Source organism: Silurus meridionalis, chromosome 25, assembly GCF_014805685.1.
Source record: "Silurus meridionalis isolate SWU-2019-XX chromosome 25, ASM1480568v1, whole genome shotgun sequence".
Taxonomy (NCBI): domain Eukaryota; kingdom Metazoa; phylum Chordata; class Actinopteri; order Siluriformes; family Siluridae; genus Silurus; species Silurus meridionalis.
The window spans coordinates 4562501-4586745 of record NC_060908.1 but is presented as its reverse complement, the minus strand read 5'-3'; the positions used below and the strand labels follow the sequence as shown (position 1 = coordinate 4586745).

The 24245-nt window shown below is 37.0% G+C and overlaps 3 protein-coding genes across 6 annotated transcripts; all 3 read right to left on the bottom strand.

Moving 5' to 3' along the window:
- Positions 1–154: 154 nt before the first annotated feature.
- On the bottom strand, positions 155–3998 carry tmem141 (transmembrane protein 141). Its single transcript, XM_046839314.1, is given in 6 exon segments — positions 155–394; positions 756–796; positions 798–861; positions 2505–2588; positions 3667–3733; positions 3840–3998. Coding segments are annotated over 6 exon segments (372 nt in total). The 5' UTR covers positions 3894–3998; the 3' UTR covers positions 155–332.
- Positions 3999–5037: 1039 nt separating this feature from the next.
- On the bottom strand, positions 5038–14243 carry LOC124378736. 4 transcript variants are annotated; one of them, XM_046838482.1, is made up of 13 exons: positions 13792–14243; positions 12125–12359; positions 11785–11879; positions 11229–11428; positions 10970–11048; positions 10347–10522; positions 9908–10231; positions 8709–9107; positions 7619–7757; positions 6318–6489; positions 5708–5779; positions 5483–5573; positions 5038–5305 (listed from the first exon to the last, which is right to left on the bottom strand). In XM_046838482.1, the coding sequence occupies exons 1-13, from the start codon at positions 13933–13935 to the stop codon at positions 5221–5223; spliced, it is 2211 nt and encodes a 736-aa protein (XP_046694438.1). In that variant the 5' UTR covers positions 13936–14243; the 3' UTR covers positions 5038–5220. The 4 variants fall into 4 exon arrangements, with proteins under 4 accessions (XP_046694438.1, XP_046694437.1, XP_046694436.1 ...); XM_046838481.1 differs by having other exon boundaries at positions 5708–5782; positions 13792–14242; XM_046838480.1 differs by having other exon boundaries at positions 5681–5779; positions 13792–14242.
- Positions 14244–16585: 2342 nt separating this feature from the next.
- Positions 16586–23466, bottom strand: zmynd19 (zinc finger, MYND-type containing 19). The gene is made up of 6 exons (XM_046838483.1): positions 23205–23466; positions 20820–20879; positions 20461–20567; positions 20244–20384; positions 19963–20143; positions 16586–18326 (listed from the first exon to the last, which is right to left on the bottom strand). Exons 1-6 carry the CDS (start codon positions 23253–23255, stop codon positions 18183–18185), a joined length of 684 nt encoding a protein of 227 aa, XP_046694439.1. The 5' UTR covers positions 23256–23466; the 3' UTR covers positions 16586–18182.
- Positions 23467–24245: the final 779 nt, after the last annotated feature.

The following is a 24245-nucleotide window of genomic DNA, read 5'->3' as shown; positions in this document are numbered from 1 at the left end:
TGGTTATGACAAATGTACCAGAGAATTCAACAATTTACAATTTACGTGGCATTATTGGCATCTCGGTCATGCTAAATTATTTTCCATTTTTCCCTATTGCAATTTGCTCTATAAAAAAGCAATATTACAAAAGTACAAATAAAAGTCCACCATGTCCAGGTTTATACATTTATTATCATACACTCACATTAATAATTTTTTTAAATATACAGACCATACACACTTAGTTTTAGGAATTAAAAATACCTAAAACACACACACACACACACACACACACACACACACACACACACACACACACACTGTTCACTGATATTGCAGGAAGCTTTTAGTTATTCCATCGCATCTCCGTATTTAGTGACTTTGGGAATTGCAGGGGTTTGAAGTTCATCCTCTGGAAAAAAAAATCAGAAAATCAGTTAGTGTTTGAGAAAAAATAATTTCTAACAACACAGTCTGTGAAAATTCTGAGAAAAGGAGCAGAAACGCTTTATTAAATAAGTCAATAATCCAATAATTCAGTTATATATTCATAAAATGTGATAAATCATGGCATTTTCACAAAGCGATAGAACCAGGAAGTGTAGCAACAAGTGTAGAAATCGTAGGAATCTGTGGTTGATTAAAACCGATTTTTGGATGAAAAAAACGATACGATAATGCGGAATTACTGTGACGTTTTCCTTTAAATTGACTTCCTGTACAGAGTCTCACTGTATAGTTTAAGGAAAATGTGCATAACAAAATATACTTACTAGGAGGATTGGAATCAGGTATTTCTCCTTTTTCTAAAAACCCACAGCTCTGTACATTTCATAGTCTCCCGACGTGTTACTGTGTAGCTGAACACTGAGGAAGCAACTAAAAGGTGAAAGAAAGTTACTGAAAAAGTACAGTTCCAAAACTCTTACAATTTAAAAACTTTAGAATAATAAAATAAAACAAAACCCATGACAAAAAAACATGCAACATTCAACAGATCTAACTTTCGCAAGGTCTCAATTTTCTCTCGTCTAACGTCTCGTATTGAGGCCTGTATTTATTCAACACAACGATGGATTTGATCTTAAACGAGTCTGTGCAGCTCGATTATTATATGCAAATATTATTCACATTGAAAACCTTGGTGTAAAACTGAAAAGAATGGCACACGTATTTTCATTAGTGCGCTCAGAATACTGGATGATGTTGTGGTCATTCCCAACAGGGTCAATAATATATGAGTAAATTTGGCGTTGCTTTCGCGTTCTACTTTATGAATGTATATTTTTCTTTAAATACATGAAGGAACAGATTGATTATTATATCAATGTTGGAAGGCAACTTATAAATAGAACTTTAACCTAAAAAATGTTTATGAGTAATTTTTACTTCACTACATTTAATGCACAATATAGTTATATTGGCACTTGTACTGATACTTAAGTATGTACGGTGCCTCTCAAAGGTTTGGAAACAATTAATCTTTCAATTTCTTAAGAGATACCTGCACATTCCTTTTGATTATATGCAACAAACGAGGTCATTGAATAGTATTTAATTTGATCAAACTGTCACCTTAGGCAAGAACATTAGGTCTTGAATGAGATACCTGTAGCCATGTCAGGTTCGACTTCACAAGTACAGCACCATGCAGTTCCACTGAACTGCGGCAAATTGGAACCATTACTATACAACTAAACAATGAGCCAAAGCAAAACATCCAAGATCTGTAAGCGTTGTTTTTGTTATCTATCATGCAATGGCCTGCTTTAGTCACCGCACCTAAATCCTATTGAATGGCAAAGTATTTCAGCTGAATGTTCAGAGAAACGAACTGTTCGAATGCCAATAGTGTGTAAAGTGTAAATGACTGTAAAAGACTGTAGGGAAAGAACATCACTCATAATCTTACACTCCAGTGCTCATGTTAGTTTTCTCTCTCCAGTGTTCTGTATTGTTTCAGATTTATGATCACACTCTTCATGTCACCCAAATGAGGATGGGTTCTCCTTTTGAGTCTGGTTCCTCTCAAGGTTTCTTCCTCATAACATCTAAGGAGTGTTTCCTTGCCACAGTCGCCACGGCTGCTCATCAGGGATAAATGCACACTATTCACATTAACGCTTAAAATTCTGTAAAGCTGCTTTGAGACAATGTCTGTTTTGGAAAGCGCAATAGAAATAAACTTGACTTGACTTAAAGCTGTTATGCAGAGGATTTCTCAATAATAAAGTGTAACATCTGTACGTTTATTGATTTGTTTGGTCAAAGTAAATCTTCAAAACATTTCATGTCTACTTTGAGCCATAAAAAGAAAAGGAGCATGCATGTGTCTCTGAAAAAACATTAAAGAGTAGGTGTTTCCAAACTTTTGACCATCACTGTAAAAAAACAAGTATTTTCTTTTCTACGTTTACTCAAGTTTTCTCAGCGTTGTACAGGAATAATATTTAAGCAAGAGACTGATGTTTTCACTCAAGTACAGAAACGGGGTTTATCAACCATCACTGCACGTAACTTACCAATAGATATTAGAAGGTTCCACTGGAGCGGATACTTTATCCTTTTCTGTAGTGCTTTCTGAATTAAGAACATGCTTATTGTACCTGGTTAATTAACAGACAGAAGTAACATGAGAAAAAAATACAAAACAATCTACAGACTGTTCGTACACTAATAAATATTTATTTTGAGCTGTAGGAGTTACTGTAAATTAGTTTTTTTCAATTAAATACTATATAACTACACTTCAAGGTAATTTAGACATACCTGTGATTTGTTTATATTGGCAGAATTTCTTTTAATAATGATGATTTTTGTAAGCAAAGTGTCCAACAATTAAAAAAATGTCTAATACAAGACCAATTCAAAGTTTTTAAATGATTGTAGACATTTAAACTAATAGACTGATATAAAGTGTAAAATCTTCTATACTAAGGAGACGCTTGCAGTCAGTCAATCAATCAATTAATGAATCAATATAGTAAAAGTTTCTGAACCCCTGCTTTATTACACTGCAGTAACAGATTTTTAAGGATATTGATGGAATATTTGATGTGCATAAGCTATCATTACATAATGTGTGTGTCATTATATTAGTGCTTATAATTGTGACATGATAGACTAATCAAAATTGAGAATTCGATTGTACTTTTATGGACCAATCACAATCAAGAATTTAACTGCGCTATGACAAACCAATCACAATCTAGAATTCGACTGCGCTGTGACAGACCAATTAAATTTGAAAAAATCTATTTCACTGTGACAGACCAATCGGAATCGAGAATTCAACTGCACTGTGACGGACTAATCAAAATTGGGAATTGAAAAACATTGTACAATTTCCCTAGGTGATCAATAAAGTATTTGGATTTGGATTCATAATTCAGCTGCTCTGTGACATAACAGACCAATCAGAATCCAGAATTTAACTGCACTGTGATCGACGAATCAGAATAAAGAATTCAACCCGCCTTTGACATAATACACCAATCAGATTCTGAGCCGCTCTGTGACATATTGATGTGACTTATTATTCTTTTATTGTATTAAAAATCTGAATTCTAATGAATATGAATTCTCATTCATATATAAATATAATATATATATATATATATATATATATATATATATATATATATATATATATATATATATATATATAATTACTCAGATACAAACCAATTATGAAGCTTCCTGTTCCTTTCATAAATGCACGGGACTGGCAGGCAGCGTACTGCTGCAAACCCTGAATAAAAGGATAAACATTATTAACCATGTTATTGTTTTAATAATTATTGGGTCATTATGATGTTTTAAACGATATATTATAGAATAAAAGTTACTCAGCGCACCGGATGTTTCTCCACGAGCGCTTCATCGACTTTCCGGATACCGATATTAACCATCGCGTTTATATTTAATCCTGTAATAAATCACTTTCACTTTATACCGTCTGGGAATAAACTGTAACTTCCGTGTAAACAGCGAAGAAAACTGAAGAAACGGCTTGAAAACTGTATTATTCCATTTAACTCAGTTGCGCCCTCTTGCGGACTGGAGTCATTACTGCGTTCATTTTGAATGGTACTGAGAGTCATTTGACTTCTTATTTTTTGATTGTTTTTTCAAAAAATTTATTCTATTTATATTAAACAAATTAATAGGTAATTGAAAAATCGGATTCATATTTCTAAATGTTTCCGAATGTTAAAAGTGCAGGCATATCTATTGTAATAAGGTTATATATTCATATAATAAAATCCAGTGGCGGGCCATGCATTTGGTACCTGGGCCTTCAGTGGGGACGTACCCGACTTAATCCACCTCTTAATCCACCACTATCACAATTATAGAAACCATCAATACTATACAAAAAAAGCAATATAACAACACGTGGCTTTACAGAGAGAGAGGCATTTCACATATGGAGGGTGAATATCATTTTACTAAAGCAAGTTCCAAACCTCTACACACCAAACGCAATCATCTGGAGCATGGGGTGATGAGGACTGGGGTGCAGTCGGTGCTCCAATTCATTCGAAATGTGTTGGGGGTCTTTGCAGGACACTTGACTTCTTCTACTCCACCGTTGGCACACCATGTCTTAATGGATCTTGCTTTGTGTCATGCTGGACCAGGTTTGGTTTTCTTCGTTTAAGTGAAGGGGAATCTTATTATAGCATTAAATGTCAATCTAGACAGTTGCATGCTTCCAACTTAGTGGCAACAGTTTGGGGGGTAGAACCACATATGGATGTGATCTCTCCCACTTCTTCTGTCAATCACGACCTTCTTCTATTCATTGCCTTGGCTTCTGCTGTTTTGTAGCTCCTACCACTGAGACTTAGACACCCCCACTGACTATTATGCCACAAAAATGTTAAATAGAAAGTCTTGTGGGTGAAGCTAAATACCTCAAGAAGAAGCATTGGTCATTAATGCCAGTCCTAAACCAAAGCAAATCCCTTTATGGTGTGTTTTTTCCATTTTACGTTCCATTCTAAGCATTGTATATTATAATAATAAAAAACGAGATGGTTCAAGCCTGTGTGAGTTTAATAAAAGGTGTTACAGGAAACTTTTATTTCTTTAGGTTCCTTTGAAATGACAAACATTGTTTATTTTTGTACAACATACACAAATATAATGTAATGAATCTTTTTTTTTTCTCAACAAGACATAAAATATCTTTCACGCCATCTGAAAGTTAATATTTGACAGTACAATTACAGATTAAATGATCAAATCTTCAACTTGTTTCCACACTGTGAAACGTTTTCCTTTTAGCCGACTGTTCGCTCTCGACCCAATCACAAACCTAACATTAGAGAGGGAGAATAAATCACATCCATCAGAACATAGAGAATTGGTCATTCTTATCCAAAACTAAATTAGAATTCAGATATTAAAAACACAATTAAGTTCTCTAAGAGTGTAAATGTGCAGAAATTTGTACATGTAAATGTAAATGTGCAGAAATGTGCAGAAATCATACCTTTTTCTGTGCGGGGTACGTTGGTGATGATGTGTAGGATTGAGATCAGACCAGTTATAAGAGACTGGCTGGAGGAGTCTTACATTCTCAGCTGAACCAAATAAATAACAAACAAAAGACCATTTGCATTTTTTATATTATTTTCCCAATATTATTATAGATGTTTATAGATACATGTAAAGATACAAGTAAACTTACTTCTAACTTCTAACCCACTTAACTTACTTATCCTTGGGTTGATGATGGGAAGCCTCCCTTTATCTAGTGCTGCTTTTTCAGCTCGACAGCTTTGCAACACTACTTCAGAATAAAAACAAAACAACAAAATATTCTGTATATATATATATATATATTTTTTTTTTTTACACGCGATTAATGCAGCACGCATTTCTGTGACCATTTTTATTAGAAATATAAATAAATAACTATAAAGGAGGCGAAATTAAAACCTTCACATCAGCACTCATTTATTCATGACCTCCTTTCTTTAGTCAGATATGAAAAATAATCAAAAACTCCACCGAAAATTTATTTGTAATCGATAAACCTTTGTTTTACTGATGCGCCAAGTCTCAAATAAAGAACCAAAATCTGCATAATGAGCACGTCCGGCAATTAAAACCATCCGTGTGGAAACATAGCAAAGGTTAGTTTTGGGGTCCTGATGATTTACTTAATTTAAAACAGCATAATTACTTTAAAACATGTACAGGGATATTCTGTCTTTATGCTCTATGCTGAATATGGGTTCACTAATAATAAACATACATTTGTATAAATCATTCAGATTTGTTTGTACGCAGGTTGATAATTGGTTTACTACAGAATATTGTACCTGGATTGATTTTTGGTCTGGGATGTACAGGGTGTGAGGATGAGGATGCAGATGAGCGTCTGAACGCCAGCATAATGTGGCGTTCAGATGGAACCACCCTCGTATTTGAACTATTCCTGATATTGTTTAATTGTGCCTCAGCATCCAAATGAGCAACAAGACCCACTGACTTCTACAAGAGAAAAGACATGCACTGTTAAAATCACTCAGCAAGCAGGTACAATCATTTATAAACAGCCAACAGGGTATTACAATTTAAATATTAAGATTCTCAGCAGACACTTTTAATAGTTTTGGCAGCAATCCTTGATGTATTACATATTACAGTTAGGGCAGATAGTTTACTTACAGTGTAAAATGTGGAACACGAATGAATAGACAAAAAACAAAATAAGAAGAAACATAACATTCAGGACCAGTCAAAAGTCTGGGCACAACTCCACTATCAGTGGCTTTTCTTTATTTCTTATTATTTTTCAGCATTGTACATTAATACTGATTAATACCAATCTATGAAAGAACATATATGTAATTATGTAGTTAACAAGAAAGTGTTAAACAACCCAGAATATGCTTTATATTCTAGATTGTCCAAAGTAGCTACATTTAGCTTTGATGATAGCTCATAAAATTCAACCTGAATGCTATTCAATTCACAGATGTGCCTTGCAAAGACTCAATTTGTGAATTGTTTTGCCTTTTTAATGGCCTTTAGTTCGTCAGTTGTGTTGTGCAGAAGAAGGGTGAGTGAAGGAAAAGCAGCCAACAAGCACTCAAACCTCTGGGAACTTCTCAAGACTGATGCTTACATATATGTGCTTATTACAAGACATTGTTTAGGTGCAGAGTGCATATGAGAGGACATGTTAGTTTGCAGTGGCTGACGGAATCCAAAACTATAACTATAGGGTCATAATTTTGACAACTGCTGAAATAAAATTGCTTATAACAGTGCATCCAAAACTGTGTTCTCATACTAGAGCATGTTGCCAATTTGCAAATGTCAAAGGACACCATGTTGTACATTTGATCCATTATGAGAATTCAGCAAAATTCCTCCTATTACTTACCTAACAACAAATATAGGGCCTATATGTTCCCTTCTGTTTTATTCTACCTTTTAAAGGTAATGACATTTTAATAACTGTAATTCAGTATTAATTTACAAATCGCAGAAATCTGTCCATAATGAACAGCTGTTATAATACACCGATTCTGTTCATCTTCCAAATGAATTAACCAATTACCAATCAGATTTAGAAATTCACAAGCATTGTGGTATTTTATAAGGAGACATGTACCTCCTCAGACTTCATTCTGGATGATTTGATTTGATCAGAGGTCGGCATGAATAACAACTTCCTGCCCCTGTTTGTGACTTCGCTTGTTTCTCTTGCTGGACAACGTGCAAATGTTTGGCATTTAGGAGAACAGAGACCCCTGAAAATAAAAAAATAATAAATGATAGAATAAAATCTCAATTTGTGCTTTACATCTCAAATATGCTATGGAGAACAAATACTTGTTCCATCGTGTCTGAGAGGCATACATACAGATACCAGATACAGATACACTAAATGGCCAACAGTAGGTCCAAACATGTCCATCACCCCTATATGTTCTTTTTGAACATTAAAATTCTGTGCAAATTAAAGCTAATTTAGGAACAAGAGCATTGCTGAGACCAGGTGAGGAGGTCTGGGGTGCAGCCTGTGTTCCAATTCATTTCAAAGTTGTTTAGTGGGGTTGAGGTCAAAGTTCTGGGCAGAAAATGTAATGTCTCCTTTAGCATTGGCACACCATGTCTCAATGGTACCTGCATTTGGCCATGCTGGAACAGATTTGTTGTTGTTACAGCATTAAAAGTAATTCTAGACAATTTTGTTTTTCCATTTGTTTGTGTGGCAACAGTTTGAGAGGAAGAATCGCTAGGTGTCCTTATATTTTCACCCATATATTTTAGTTATTAGTAGCCAATTCAAAAGACATGAGACTTTCAACCACGCAGTCTCAAATGTATTTTACAGTGATGGGCAAAGTTCACATCTAGATAATGTTCTTATTCAGTTACCTGCTTCAACTTATATGAGAAATGTGTTGTCCTCTATATGTGAGGTGGAGCAGGAAACTGAATAATTCCTATTAAATTTAAAACCTGTTAATGATCAGCATTTTATTTTAACAGACTTTAATAGAACATTGACTGCTTTTTATTTGTGATTTCTTTTTTTTTTTAGATTCTTTTATTGTATATTGTAAATTTAAAGCCTTAACAGATTATAACTCAAAATTATAAAGACAAAAATCATCGATTGTTCTTACATTAAAGTGAATGTCATTTATGGCTCCCAGAAGTCTAAAAAGATTCTTAAACACAATTTCTTAACTCACCTGTTCGTGTTCACGTATTCGTCCTTGGCAGTGCGTTTGGTAACAGCCTGGCTCTGATAGCGCCCCCTGGAGGTTATGGCTGTCACTGTGCAGGTGTACGATGTGTTGGCGGTAAGATGGCGCATCGTGTGAATGCACTCTCTGCCTGAGTATACCACACACCCGTTCACTCGTAGCTCGTATAAGAAGAGGCGGCCGAGCGGCACCTCTGGGGCAGCCCAGATGATTTGGAGCTTGTGGCATCCCAGCACAGCAACTGCCACACCACTAGGAGCATGATCTTGAGCATCTGCAGTGCGAATAGTAATACTACACCGGGAACTGCACGCGTCTCCTGGACCCAGTGTACAAATACTTACCGTGTATGTAGTGCTTGGAGATAGCGAGCTCACCGTAGCCCTGATAGAGAAATGAGTGAAGAATTCTGACAATGTGATTGCGTACACTGTCATGGGATATTGTTCAGATATCGCATGGACCATCATCTTACTGCCGGTACAATCCTTTCGATCATGTCACAACCGTTTATTTTTCTATTTACCAGTTTAATTAAACAGATAAAACTTAATTTCATTTCCAACTGCTTTACCCTGTCTTAGATGTATTTCAATGGTGGTATCAAAAAGCTTTGAGACTAGCTCTGTTTGCCTTTTCAAAATAATTGTTTAGCAATACGGTGCTTCCAGTGTTCCTGCCACTTCTGGAATGTGTCTTGCAAGTGTTCTTTTCAAGCACATTCTGCAAATTGTGCTGGATTTCCACAATGGTGTCAAAACTTCAACCTTTGAGCTAGATCTTCGGGAAGAGGGCAATGTCTGCTGAAGCCAAATCTGGCAAATAGGGTGTGTGCGGAAGTAAAATCATGTCGCTTCCAACAAAAAACTCACTTGTGAGGAGTGCGCACGTGGTAAGAAAAGCAGACGTGGTAACGCAGGTGGTCAGAATTAAACCAGTTGCACAGCTTCGGATGTACACAGGATGATGTCTTTTGGCACGCTGACTTATGAAGTTCGGTGCTTCCTGTGACTGTGTGTGCAACCTTGTGCTGCCATCTGTTGGCGTGTTACAAAACTTGTCTCGAAACCTTTTGATACCACCTTGTGTGTATGTATATATACACGTATATATATGTATATAAGGGCCAGAATAAGTACAGAAATTTCAGTATAATAATATGACACATCAGTGTTTGAATTTACCCCAGCTCTCTGGTAGTTTCCAGCAGCATATCATCACAGTATACCTGGAAAGATCTGGGCTTGACGTCCCCATCTGGCCCTGCCCATTTCAGTCGCACCTCAGTAGCTGTGCAGGAGGTAACACATAAGTCCTGTGGTGGCCCAGGTTTAAGCCCTAGACCCTCTACTCGTATCTCCACAGGTTCACTGAAGGGACTCATGTCACCATCCAACGTAGAGAGATTAAGTCGTAAAGAAAGTGGTTGCTTGTGCTGAATATGAGAATAGGGTATAGTGATTTGACACCATGGGCCACGGTACAACATGGTATCTCCATCAAAGAGACTAGAGAAAACAAACATGGAGTTCAAAGTCATAGTTATCACTAATGATGATCAGAATGATTACAAGCTTTCCCGAGGTATATCTGATCATCGATCATTGAACAAAGCATTTTTACCAATAGGTAACTTCCAGGCCACTTTCAGGTTTTATTTTTTCCCAGGATGTAACGCAGGCCATCGATTGGTGTCGAATAGTAACAGGGGACGGTTTAGGCAAGCGCTTTAGCTTTCTGAGGCATGCCCCAAGCTCCTCCTGCAGCTCTGAGCTTGTGGATGGAGAGACAGAGAGACGCTGGAGATGAATATAAAAGATGGGGAAGATTGGTTATAAAACTGAAATGTGAGCCAGATTTGAGGGCATTTGATTTCACATGCTAGTTACAATAAAGCATTTGGCTTGTAAAGGTGGCAATAAAGTTTAGAAAGTAGATTTATGACCTTGGTGCCACTATAATATTATATTTACTGTACGAGGAAAACAGATAATAGTATCAAATTTATATATATATATATATATATATATATATATATATATATATATATATATATATATATATATATATATATATAAAGAAAAGAATTACAATCATGAACCGTAGTGGTTAGTAAATATCAGTTAAAATACCAGTCTATAGTTCAGAAGGAGAACCATAAAAGTGTGTCATATACAAATAAATTACAAACAGATATTTATTATGTTGCATAAGTGTAATAAAAGAAAGTATTAACAACTAATCACCTTTAATTTTTCCTCCAAAGCGCCGTGCTCTCTAACTTGAGTAACTCCATTCGGCCGAGACACGAAAGCTCTCACTGTCCTGAGAGAAAGCAGTGATGAACATCCAGAGAAACAAATTGTTAAGGCATGCCTACTTCATTGAAAAGAAGCAAATCTTTAAAAAAAAAGAATTTAAGGTATATTCAACGTATAATGAAATTATATCTTGTTAAACATCCCTCTATTATGTGAAGGAATCAAGTATTCTAGAAGAACTCACATTGCAGCAAACCAAATGCTGTCTGGGTCTCCACTCCTTAACAAACTTAGTAGACTATCCAACAAACCAGGTAAGGACGGGCTCTCTATTAACAAGGCGTGCCCATCATCCTTAGATGCCAGGCAACTCAATGCAAAACAAGCAGTTTGCCCCGCCTCTGACTCCACGCCATTGGACAATAACGTTTCCAGACCACTCATCTAAATAAAAGAGACTCAGTAATAGTACAGTTGATGTGGTCTTTGGAAAATGAGATTGAGAAATATGGTTTATATAAATAAGTGGGGTTTTTTTAGTCTATTGAAGGGTGAATTCAAAGCATGCTTGCAATGACGTCATTATCAGCTTCTTTTAATTCATAGTTAATTTTTTTCGCCACTAAAGTTCTTTAGAGTTCTATTGCGATGTCATACTGTATGACGCATTTTTTTTTTTTACTGCTAGTGGCATTATGCTTTTGTTTAAGTTAGGTCAAACAAATGTTACATACTGCAGCTTTAAGTTCTGAGCTTAGCATATGCATGTATTCCTTAGCAATGGTGCATAGCTTTCTTACCAACTTTTGCTCTTTGGCTTCAGCCAGAATAAGGCATCGGCTTTGCTCACATCCAAACAGGCACCCAATAGTGAAGGATGCGTTCATAGCAGTGTCTAAAATCACATCATACAACAAACAGAATTTAAAAAATCGACAATACATCTAAATTCTTTAAGATCATCATATGACACCATTTTGTATTGAAGGAACATTTACAGAGTTCTACTGCAAATGTGATGATACCTTCTGACTTGTAAGTCTTCAAGTTACCTTTAAGAGACACGTTTAAATCCTGGACCCCTCAGATTTTACATTAATATGACAGAATTCTTATTCATTCTTTATATTGCAACCTCACCTGTGCGGCTGTGGGTCAGACACTGAACTAAACGTTTAAAAATCATTGAGGCTGATGGGTGACATAGAAGCTTTTGGCAGGCAGGTTCATACAAAGAAAGCCGGGCCAGAATAAGAGTGGCTGAGTTAACCACTCGCTCTCTCTCGTGGTTCAGAAGGCAGGCGACTCTCTCAAGGACTTGACTGAAGACAACATGTTCCTGAAGCAGCTGCTGTAGCCCTGATGGGCTCTCAACCTAATGTAGATAGGATAAGCATAAAAAATTCAGGATTACTTTGGAAACCCTATTCAAAGAATCAATGCACCAACCAATAGAGAATCAGGGAGGATGAGGACTGACAGTAAACAAGGCAATACCTCTCTACAGTACACTCTCAGAAATTAAAGTTCCAATCAGTACTTTTCCTGGTTGCTAGCGTAGTACACCCTCTGTAGCTTTAATACGTATTTATCTTTTACCTGACCATTTGAACGAACATGAATATAGCATTTACTGACAAGGCATAATATTATGACATTATAACATGTTAGTGGATGGGATTTATTATGAAGCAAGTGAGCATTTTGTTCTTAAAGTTGATGCGTTAGAAGCAGATTTGAACGAATTTAACAAGGGCTCTTGGGGTGTTTCCAGTCTGAACTGGTCAGTAGAGTGGTCTAGGTAGGATTTTCAAACCCTCGTTTTTTTGTTATTGTTTTGAATAAAAACTTGCAATTACTTCACCGTAAAATGTACTTCATTACAGGTTAAAAGTTCAAATATGATAAACAAAAATCTTAGAGCACGTCCTCAACACCAAAACCTGTTAGTAAAAAGCTAAAAACTGTTGATTTGTGAGGTTTTATTTCCTAAAATACAAATAAAAATGTACTCCTCAACACTGCATTAACTATCAACACAACAGCCTCTTTGCCATGCCAGAATATAACAAAGATCAAACAAGTTGTTAAAAAAAAAAAAGACAAAAAATATAAAGCAATTTTTCAAAAACGTATCTTCAATTAACACAAAATGACAGAATATCACTAAGTAGAAGAACCATTTGTATTCAACTGACAAATCAATATAAATAAAAAAAATAATAGCTAAGTAAATGATTGCAAAGTGTAATTGGTAACGCTTATTGTCAATTAAAATATAGTGGAGTAAAAAGTACATATATTGTATGATAAATGTAGTTGAGTAAAGGTTGCGTTTATCTTTGATACTTAAATAAATCCAAAAAGTACATTTAGAAAGTAGCCAAAAAATTACTTAAGAACAGTTTTTTTTAGTACATTCACTCAAATACTCTGCACCACTTTATAAAACTAAATTAAGACATTGTTTTGATTAATTGACAACGTTTTAGCTTGTGAATGAAAAACTCCCAAGTTTTTTTTCACATTATCTTCAAAATTAAGTCAAAATCTCTTTAATTCTTTTGATTAAAAACATGTTTTTAGTATTGCTTTTGTATGATTTGGTGTATCTGGAAATGAAAAATAGTTCTTACTAAATAAAACACAGTCTCACATTGACAAATATAAAATGGCAGATCTGACCTGCAGTAAGCTGGTTATAAAACTTTGATAACACTTTTTAGGTGAACGACCAAAGCAACATGCAAGTTCTCGTCTCTAAACACTAAATCAGTGTGATACGTTTCAATATTAGAAAATGTTACCGATGTGGCCACAGCTCCAGCAGCACTTAGTACAACATCAGGCTCGTCATTCGACAGGAGTTGCCCTAATGCCTGGCAAAGATCACTGTCCCCCGTCATCCATTCGTGATGTTTCTTCAGAATTGTTTCCTTCTCGAAAAGCATAGCAAAGATGTAAACAGCTGAAGTTCTCAGCCTGAGTAGTCACAGAGTCGAATCAACACAACATAATCACAAAGGTTTGCTTATCAGGCCCACATCCCCCCTGCAAGTCCTCTGTGCCTGGTCAAAGGCAATAAAAGACTAACCTTCACATCCCAACTGACGGTTTTACGAGCAGTTTTTTGTCTGAGCTGGAGTTCAACTGCGGGACACACTGAAACTGTAGAAAAACAAAAGCCGATGCCTTGAAAGCATTTACAGCTCACTGCTGAGAGAGATAACTTTCATTGCCAGCAGGAATCTCTGTGCTCATTTATAGTCAAGCTGTGCAGCTGAATGTACCTCGTAAATAAACACAACTCTTTGAATTTCTTTCATGAGCTTAAATTGGCTGTACATTTGATATTTTCACTTTCCTATTATTATAAACAGTAGTTCAACACAATGGTCAGCACTAAAATCAACAAAGGAAATAATTTTGGATCTGAATTAGCATTATGCACACTGATAGCTCTTTGTAATCATGTATTTATTTTATTATACAGGGCTTTTTTCTTTCTTTTTTTACATTGACCTTGTCATTTAACACACATGTATCTAACAGAGGACCCAATAACCTTAAACACCATACGTGATTGCTGAGTTTTACAAGTAGTAAAGTGGGTTAAGCAATAAATCATGTTTTTTTATTTTTTAAGCAAAACCAAAGACTATTTATATGTATATATTAGTCGCAGGCCATCAGGGCCAGTAAGGTTTTCTCTGCTAAGCCTAAAATATATTTATATCCATGAATATGCATATTTCTAATAGTTTCTTTTCTTTATTTCATAGTGTTTCTCCTGAGTGCACTGCTTCAAGGAATGTCTGTTTATGTTGGAGTTGCTATCCAATCAGCCGTCACATCATGTGTTGCCAGGGTCAAAGGAATCTGCCGTGAGGCTGTTGCTTTAACCAATCAGATTTCGAGTTGGCGGCAGGACCATCTAGCAGGCATACAGTAACATTGTGTAATGTTGAGTTGTGAATTTAAGGTACGGGTTAGTTTCTGTGTAAAATAAGGGAAAATTACCTCTACTTTCTATAATAATTAAAAAATATTATAATTATTAATATTCAAATACAAGTACATTCTGAAACCCAACAGTCCACACACTGAAAAAAGTCCACCTTAAAATATATACGTCAACATTTGTGTAATATTTTAAATATTTTTGTGACAAGTTTTTCTGATCTTCTGACATCACATGTGGTATCACTAGACCACTGATCCCCAAACTATTGCCATCGAGAGGGTAATAAAGAAAAAGCAAAAAGACTTGACAGCGACACAATCTTCATTCTTCAAATCTTCATCAATGTTCACCCTAACATTCGATGATCGTATACTCTAAAATTTAATGATGGCGCTGATGATCCTCAAGAGTAATCCATGGCTTTGAAGTCTAGAGAGCACATAATATTGCTGTTACATCATAACGTGAATGAAAGGTGGATCTGAATTAGTCATGACAAAATCAGGGTGAAATGAGGAAACAAATTTTAAAAAAGGGAGAAAGGTGGGGGGAAAGAAATTGCACATACTAACACACAAGTTTCTTGACTACCTGTATTTTCTCTTTACGAATCTGCTGTTGATTTACATGTAAATGATTCGGCTCATGCTTAAGATTGCTGAATGACTCTTCAGTAGCGTCACACATTCGTTGAAAATAATGCAAGGCCCATGTTTTTCTTGAACCAACCTGAAGATTTCTGCCATGACTATATCTTACCCATGATGCCTTTGCATGGTCATTTTTAAACCATTTACTTACCTATCAATATAACATTATTTAAATACAGATAGACCCCAACTTACGTTGTAGATAGGGACCGAAAAACGGTCCAGAGAAAAAGAGTGATTATGATGAGTTCCGATGCAGACAATGGGACTGTAAACACATTTTAAATAGTTTTTACATGGGACAAATGAAGTAAATTTAAAAATAATTTATATTTGTTTTTTTGGTGAGGAGAACATCGTATCTTCGAAATGCCCCAAGTCGAATGGTCGGAGGTAGGGGTCTGATTGTACACATATTTCTGCAATTACAAATAAAAGAGAATCCAATCTGATGAGGTTGAGTGACTTGTGCAAGTTTGCATCAATGACAGACTGGGATTTTTTTTTAACAAAACATTGACTTGTCACAAGAGAGCAGAAGGACAATTACAATCTATTAAAAAAAAAAAAAAAAAAAGGATAGAAAAAATAAACAGTTGTGAAAACAGTGTGCACGTGTGCGTGAGAGAATTTTCTATTTTATAAAACTAAAAAATTATATATATAAATAACTTTATATATCTAAAAATATAATGCGATCTTATATCTTTTTGATACATTTAAAAATTAAATAAAAAAAATTGAATAAAAAAAAAAAAAAAAAAAGTATAGAAAAAATAAACAGTTGTGAAAACAGTGTGCACGTGTGCGTGAGAGAATGTGAATATTTTCTATTTTATAAAACTAAAAAATTATATATATAAATAATTTTATATATCTAAAAATATAATGCGATGATCTTATTTATATCTTTTTTATACATTTAAAAATTGAATAAAAAAAATTAAATAAAAAAAAAAAAAAAAAAAACCCACCCTTTGGACACACTTTTCTGGTGTAAACATACTTTTCGCACATCATACTTTATTTATTTTACAGTGACAATAGTTGGATATCGAACATTAAGCCCCATCACGTAAAATTTTCCATCGTTTGTTTTGTTTTTTTTTTTTTTTTTATACATATTTTAAAGTATATCATAATTTTTGTATTTAATAAAATTAAAAAATAAGAAAAAAAATAACTGCCCCGAACGCAATCATTCTGTAATCTCGTCTCCCACGTGACAAAAGATGAAAGTGAGGCTATTCAGTGCACAGTGTTCAACCCTATCTGGATAAATAAACACATTGGTACACAACTGTCAACAATTAGCATGTATACCTGCGATACATGCAAGGTTCGTGTGCGTGTCCGTGCGCGTCACATTACAGTTCGATAAAGTTGCCTTACATTGAAGAGGAAGACGCACATGAAACGTGTGTGCGTGTATGCCTTTTGTGTTTGTTTTCTTTCTTTTAAAAAGTTCAGGTTCATACGAAACACGAGGTGAGAGAAAAGTTACAGATGTTACACACTGAACGAGGGGGATTGACATACCGAGCGCCAACTTGCAGAAAGAGGACAGTGGATGTTGAATACGTGGAAACAACTTGGTGTGCATCTTCAAGGTTGGTTTTTTTCCCCCCTTTAAGCCGGGACATTCCTTGAATCCATAAACATGACAGAGCGTGAACCTTGTCGAATGGAAGGCGATTAGGATTTTTAATGCAGAACTAAGAGCGGTTTCAGAACGTCGCAACAAAGAGCGACATCACCGAATTTAATAACTCTTCCCTACCCAGTCCATACACCAATACCTGGAATAGAGAACAATTCTGTAACTTCAGTCAATAATGGCATGGCGCGCGCACACACACATTATATATATATATATATATATATATATATATATACACACACACACACACACACACACACACACACACACACACACACACACACACACACACACACAATACTGGTAGTGTGAATTCGCACGGTCCTTCGCACGGTTGCACACCCGGAGACGTATACGGCAGGTAAGCGAGCGAGTGTACGTCCGTGTACACAGGAAGTCCGACCGGGAGAGGGGAGGAGGAAGAAGAAGAAGAAAAAAAAAAAAAAGTACAGTGAAGAGGTCCGTATTTCCATCTCATTCTACAGCAGGCATGTTCCTCGAGACCAGTGGCGAACGCTTCACGACAGGCGTGAGAATGGAAGGAAGGAGTGAGTTCGTGAACGCTCGACAGTCCGTACGGAGGAAGTCATGATGGCGTGGTGTTTTTCTTCACAAAACACACATCCATAGCAGCAGCCTTTTATCAATATACCTCCAAAAGAAACCCCCCCTCCCACTCCTAAGGAAATGCCAAAGTTTGGAAAGCAAAAAAATAATAAATACCAAATAAAATAAAAAGGTTTCCATGCCCCCCCCCCGCCCCCGCACTCAACAAGCCTGCCTTACCTACCAACAAATCACCCATTCGGTTAGTCAGTCAGTAGATATATATTTTTTTACGTTGTTCTTTTTGCATTTCTTTGCAAGTCCGTCCTGCAGTCCCCCCCGTCCGACCCCATTTTTCACTAATGGGGGTTCAGGGGATCACCGCTCAGGCTCGGATTCCAGGGCCAGGACCCTCTTGCGTTCACGGCACTGCTTCTTATGGGCCGGCCAATCCCTCTGCTGACACTGCGAGCCGCAGTAACGTGCCACCTGACAGCGACCACAGATGTTGAATTCTCGCAGCTGAAAGGAAAACATTTTTAAATAAGTACACAAATGCATAAGATAATTGAATAATATATACAGCTTTCTACTAATGTCTTTCTGGTGACAGGAGGCGGTGGAGCATGTGGACCAAACCTGCTGGTATAATGATTGATTCTCACCTTTGTCTTATTACAACCAGTTTATACAAGACAGTCGCTTTGTTCTTTTAGTAACTGCCACAAACGGCGAACGAGAGAAAGCGGACGAGCGGGTGGATCAAGCAGCACAACACAAACACACAGAACGAAAGCAGCAGCTTTGTTTCTGTCCAACCGTTTATTTTTGTTGTCTTTTTGTAGGCCGCACGATCAAAGTCCTCGATCAGTTACCGCTCCTGGAGTTTTCCTCCACAACCTCGAAAGTCAACATTCTACACATCTGATTCAGCGCTTTTTGTATGTTATATTAAAAAGAAATAATTCAATTTCTTATTCATTTATATATTATAATATTATTTAGCGATCCCAAATCTTTTTTTCGCCTCAAGGCCCAGGGAAACTGACCAGTGATGCAAAACAGGTTGGAGATCGCTGCATCATTATTATTATTATTATTATTATTATTAACTCTATATTAGGGCTGCAACTTACGATTATTATAATCATCAATTCATTTGACTTTTTTTTCTGATTACCTGGATTTAAAAATAAAATAAAAATAATAATACATTTTTAAATTGGATGTTTTGCATATTATAATTATATAAAACTCTAATTGAGGTTATTTATGTATATAGTGTACTTATAATAAAGTGTGTGTGTGTGTATATATATATATATATATATATATATATATATATATATATATATATATATATATATATATATATATATATATGAGATAATGAAACTCAATATGATGCAAAATCAGTGGGAGCTTATATCACCGTTCCACCAAGGGTCAGGTACTGGTCCTTGGCCCGGTGGTTTTTGGATCCCTGAAATCATTAATACTTGAGTCTTATTGCATTATTGAATACTGAAGATATTTGAAAAGGTGTTCTACTGTTGAAAACATCTGATTGAATTATTTTTGTGTTTGAATGCATTTGAATGTTTGTATGAAAAAAAACAACCCAGGAAAAATAACCATTAAAAATGTCCGTCTCTCTCGTTCCATATAAAAATGTTGATAAATGAAAAAAAACACCGCCTTTACTGCACGCTAACAAATTTGCTGCTCAGTGTGAACTGCTGGCAAGCAAAGGTGCAAAGACCTGTACTCACAATATAACAAAACAAGCTTCAGGCCCTATTTCCTCTTTGCCCACACTACACTTATTCTATCAAAATCAAAAAGTGGGTTAACTTCGTGTGTCTTGTGGTAATGTATGTTTATATAATTTTGAAATTATAAATAAAGTTTACGGAAACCGACATTGCGTGTGCTCTAGTAGATAAGGGATTAAATTTATTGTTCTTGTGATCTACCGGTCTTGGAAGCTTCTCCCGAGTTTCCCATCACTCCCTGATCTCTAAAACTAATATATTATATATAATTGCTGGATCTGATTTTCACCGTCCTCTCACTAGCATGTTTACGTCTCATAAGACCAACACAAAAGGTGCCACAAGACAAATCATATTTGTACAAATGAACCAGCAGTACTGACCCTCCTCTCTATGAGTGAACAAGGGGGGTAGTGGCACTCGTAGTAAGTGCAGGAACACTCTTCTTCCTCCACCAGCTCCCCGTTAGCGTTGTAGTAACGTGTGCGTCCCAGCTCCAGGTACTGCTCCTCCACTGGGTCGGCTGGGACCTGCTGGATAGCTAACCAGTACAGCGACTGCTCCCTGTGAAAGTATCACATGTACACCAAGTCTGAGAACTGTTGACATGATCGGATAAGAAGGCTTATATGGTGCATCAGTACAGAATTGTGCAAAAGTCTACCTTTGTTTGCTAGACAGCTCTTCCGGTTTGGGGGTCCAGCCGACAGGAACGAGGCGCAAGTTGTCTAGACGGTTGTCGACCGTGACCGCGTTTATATGGACAACTTGGAAGCTGGGTGCGATGCCGCCTCTGTGCTTTTCCCTGCACGCACACGTTCGAAATTAAACACGAGAACCATTAATAAACCGCGGTATTGACTCAAAAGCGCTGCACTTACCAAAGCAGCTCGTGCAGAGGTCGTCCGGCCCACCGGCCTTTGCTTATATCGAAGGCGTACGCGAAGATCTTTGCTCCGTTGCCGTCGGCGTCGACCTCCATCCGTGCCTGCAAATTAGCGAGAGAATTCCAGAAAAATTTTATTGACAACTGTGATCCAGGATAAGGGGAGGAAACGCGAAGATCTTCCTCTTGGTTCAAAGCAAATGCGATTTATACCCTTCCAGAAGTTTCTACAACTTGTTACTTGATAGATATCAGCTCTAATTCACATCATAACTTAATGAGCGTGTTCAAGTTAGAAAAGTGTTAGAAAAGCCTCTAAAAGAATCACGAGCTAGTGAAAGTCAAAACTCTTACCTCAAAGGCATAGTTCTCCACCAGTGGTATATCCTGCTCATCGATGAGGGTGTATTTTGTCTACAAAAATAAAAAAATACAATAAGAAAAAAAAACCAAGTCAATAAAAATCATGCATTCTATTTAAACAAAACACGTCGTATTAGAGTTTGAGAGAAAATCGATCATTAAACATCTAAATAATAATCATAAATATTACTTTAATAGATTTAATACAGCAGGATGATAATTTCCTAAACTTAATAAAAAAAAAAAATTTACTTGAATTTATTTTCAATAACACAAACACAAGATGAGAAAATGATTTAAAAAAATAAATAAGAAAAAATATATATATATATATATATATATATATATATATATATATATATAAATTTGATACTATTTTGCAAAAACAACTAGAAAAATCTCTTTCACCACATTTTCAGTCACCGGCTATAGAACTGGCACTTCCACTGGAACACTATTGACCTTTTACACATCATAAAGCAAACGGAGCAGCAATTCAATATGTACCAGACACGCGCAGAAAATTATACGCAAACAAAATGACGGACGAGGATGTAATGAAAGCGGACTAGCTCTCCTTTTCTATCGGCACCTCTCGGGTCGAGGCGTAGGCGTGCCACCCCTGAAGAGTGATGTTATGTTGTACGATTGCTAAATATCCTCACCAATAAGGTTTTCAACATACGGATTAAAATCCCAAATTCCAGCTCAGCTACAGTCACTACAAATACTCGAGATGCAAGGTAATGTAAAGTCATTCTCAAAAAACAAAAACTTTATGGAAATGCATCGTATCTTTTTTGGTATTTGGTACTCACCACCATGGAGATGTTTCTCACCACCGGCTTGTTTTTGTGTTTTATAAACGGTCAAATTGTTCAGTGTAATAATATATTTTTAGACATGGTTCTTAAATACCGTGGCCATTTCAACACCTCCTACTCCAAAAATAAACTCCAAAACAAATCTGACCACACACATGACATTTCTGCTTTATTCCAGAACCCTGAATAATGATGTAGCTGGACTGCAACCAAGGAATGGAAACAAAACAAACTTTATCCTTTCTGCTAAATAAAAAAATCTCTAATGGGGTTCACTACGAATCCCATTACAGCCCATTATCTTTTAACCATTACCGGATTTTTTTTTTTCCATGGTCTTTGTGTGCATCATTAAAACATTGGCATCAAATCGGAGAAACGTCGCTGGGATCCCGATGCTTATTCTCTTCTCTTGGTGGAAACAGGTTCTTCACCTGTTATATCTAACAGAACACTTCTGATGGCTTGATCACGTGCTGGTATCTACTGAAAAGCATTAGGACGCCAGACGGATCCTGGTGAGATTTCTTCAGTTCGATAATGTCCACAAACACCATGGAAACATCATCGAAACAAAGAAGGGTTACTGAGATCCGGACGGCGTGCTAATGGCTTCCAGTAAAAACCAGCATGTGATCAAAAGAACCATAAGGTGTTCCGTCGGTTCTTGACAGATGTTGAACAGATGGCTTTAGATCTTGATGCATTCTAATGGGTTCCAGGAGACACCAACATGTCACCAAAAGTCATAAGTGAATTTTAAGATTAAAACCATGACCATTTTCACAAGGGGACCATTCACACCATTCAGCAGCACCCATACTGTTTGCTCCATGACACCTGTTTCAGCCTTTTTAGTCATAATACAAATTCAGGAGATGAGTCCCAGGCCTACACCTTGTCTCAGCGTTTGCCGGATGCCCTCTAGTGTACCGGCATGAAGCGGCCTGGCACACAGACTGGATCTGATCCCGGCCCCTGAAGAGGTGTACAGCCGGATGGATGCTGGTTGACCCAAAAATAAAACCGGATCATCTAAACAGCGTTCACACAGCCAACACATCCCATAATACCCCAGATTCGTTGTCTAATTCCCCGGATCACCGGCTTCTCGAGCTGCTAACTGGCTAGTGTTATTATTCCTCATGCCGGTTGGACTCACGCCGCAAACGCGCCTGCTTTTTTCCCCCTCCTTCCCTTTTCTATCTGAAGCCGGTTTCTTCGAAAACAACCGATTTCTGATACGCTTTAAAATCCAAACGTGATCGTCTGACAGCTCCGTTTGAGACACCGCTCATTTATATTGATAAACAGATACATATGTATATGCTAGCAGTCTTAGCATCGGCTCAACAGAGCGATTCGGAAATTTATTTGTAATAAAAACCCGGTCGCACAACCAAAGTGTTCGTGTTTATAAACACGAAAAACGATTCGTATTTGAGTTAAAAATCTCCCCGAGATTAATAAATTTTAAATTATTTTTAAAAAAGCTATCTAATGTTTTTGTGACCCTCCCCTCGGCGTCGCACATGGCAGTCCTGAAGCTCACCTTCCCGGCCACACGGCCCAGGCGAACAATCCCGAGCTTGAAATCCGACATTAGACGAGCTACAGGACGGACTGAGACGGAATGAGCGGCCGCGGTGGTGTGCCGGTGAAGGAGGCTAGCTCGGGCAACCCCTAACCCCGGCTTTCATCCGAGTTTTTGCCTCTTTTTCCCCCTCCTCGCTGGATGTTAGGGTCAGTCGTTGCCCAACTCGGTCTTCCCCGCCCGCCGATACCCAAAGCCGCCGCGCTGCGAAACGCCGCTGAGTGGCGCTGAGAAAAAAAAAAACCTACCAGCTCTCGAAACGAGAATCAACCAATCAGTAAAGAGGGCTAGCCACTTTCGACCAATGGCAGCACGAGATATTTGACAGTGCCTGACACCAGAAACAGTTTGCTTAGTGGGCTTTAATCCTACGAGCCAATCAGAGCACGGGATTAAACCAGTACGTCCCGCCCACGACCTTCTTTACTTGACGCCATTGGACGGCTCTTGTAGGTACGTAAACTCGTAATTTTCGCGCGAAACTACGGTGACTACGGAGAGTTCAGGAACTCGTATAACAAGTGCATTTCTAGTGAAACTTCTAAAATCAACGCTTCTATTTGTTCCAAGGACTGATAAGGGTTACAAAATTAACTGCGCCATTTGTACATAACAGTACACAACAATGGTGGAACTTAAATGAATAAACATTAGGTGCCACCCAGATGAGGAAACCCGTTGAGTCTGGTTCCTCTCAAGGTTTCTTGACCCATAACATCTCAGGGATTTTTTTTTTCTTGCCACTGTGACCACTGGCTTGCTCATTAGGGATAAACTTATAAGGGTTAAACTTATAAACACTAACACATACAGTACATTCATATTTTATTACCTATATATGGACAATGCCCATTGTTAAACATGCTATACAAAGAAGGAGGGCAGTGGAATGTTTCAGTTGCAACGAGTCGAGGTGGTGAAGGTGGATTAGTTAAATATCAATTGTGTAAAGGAACGTAGAGTGTGTTAGAGAAGTGAGGAAAAGAGTGCAGGAAGGGT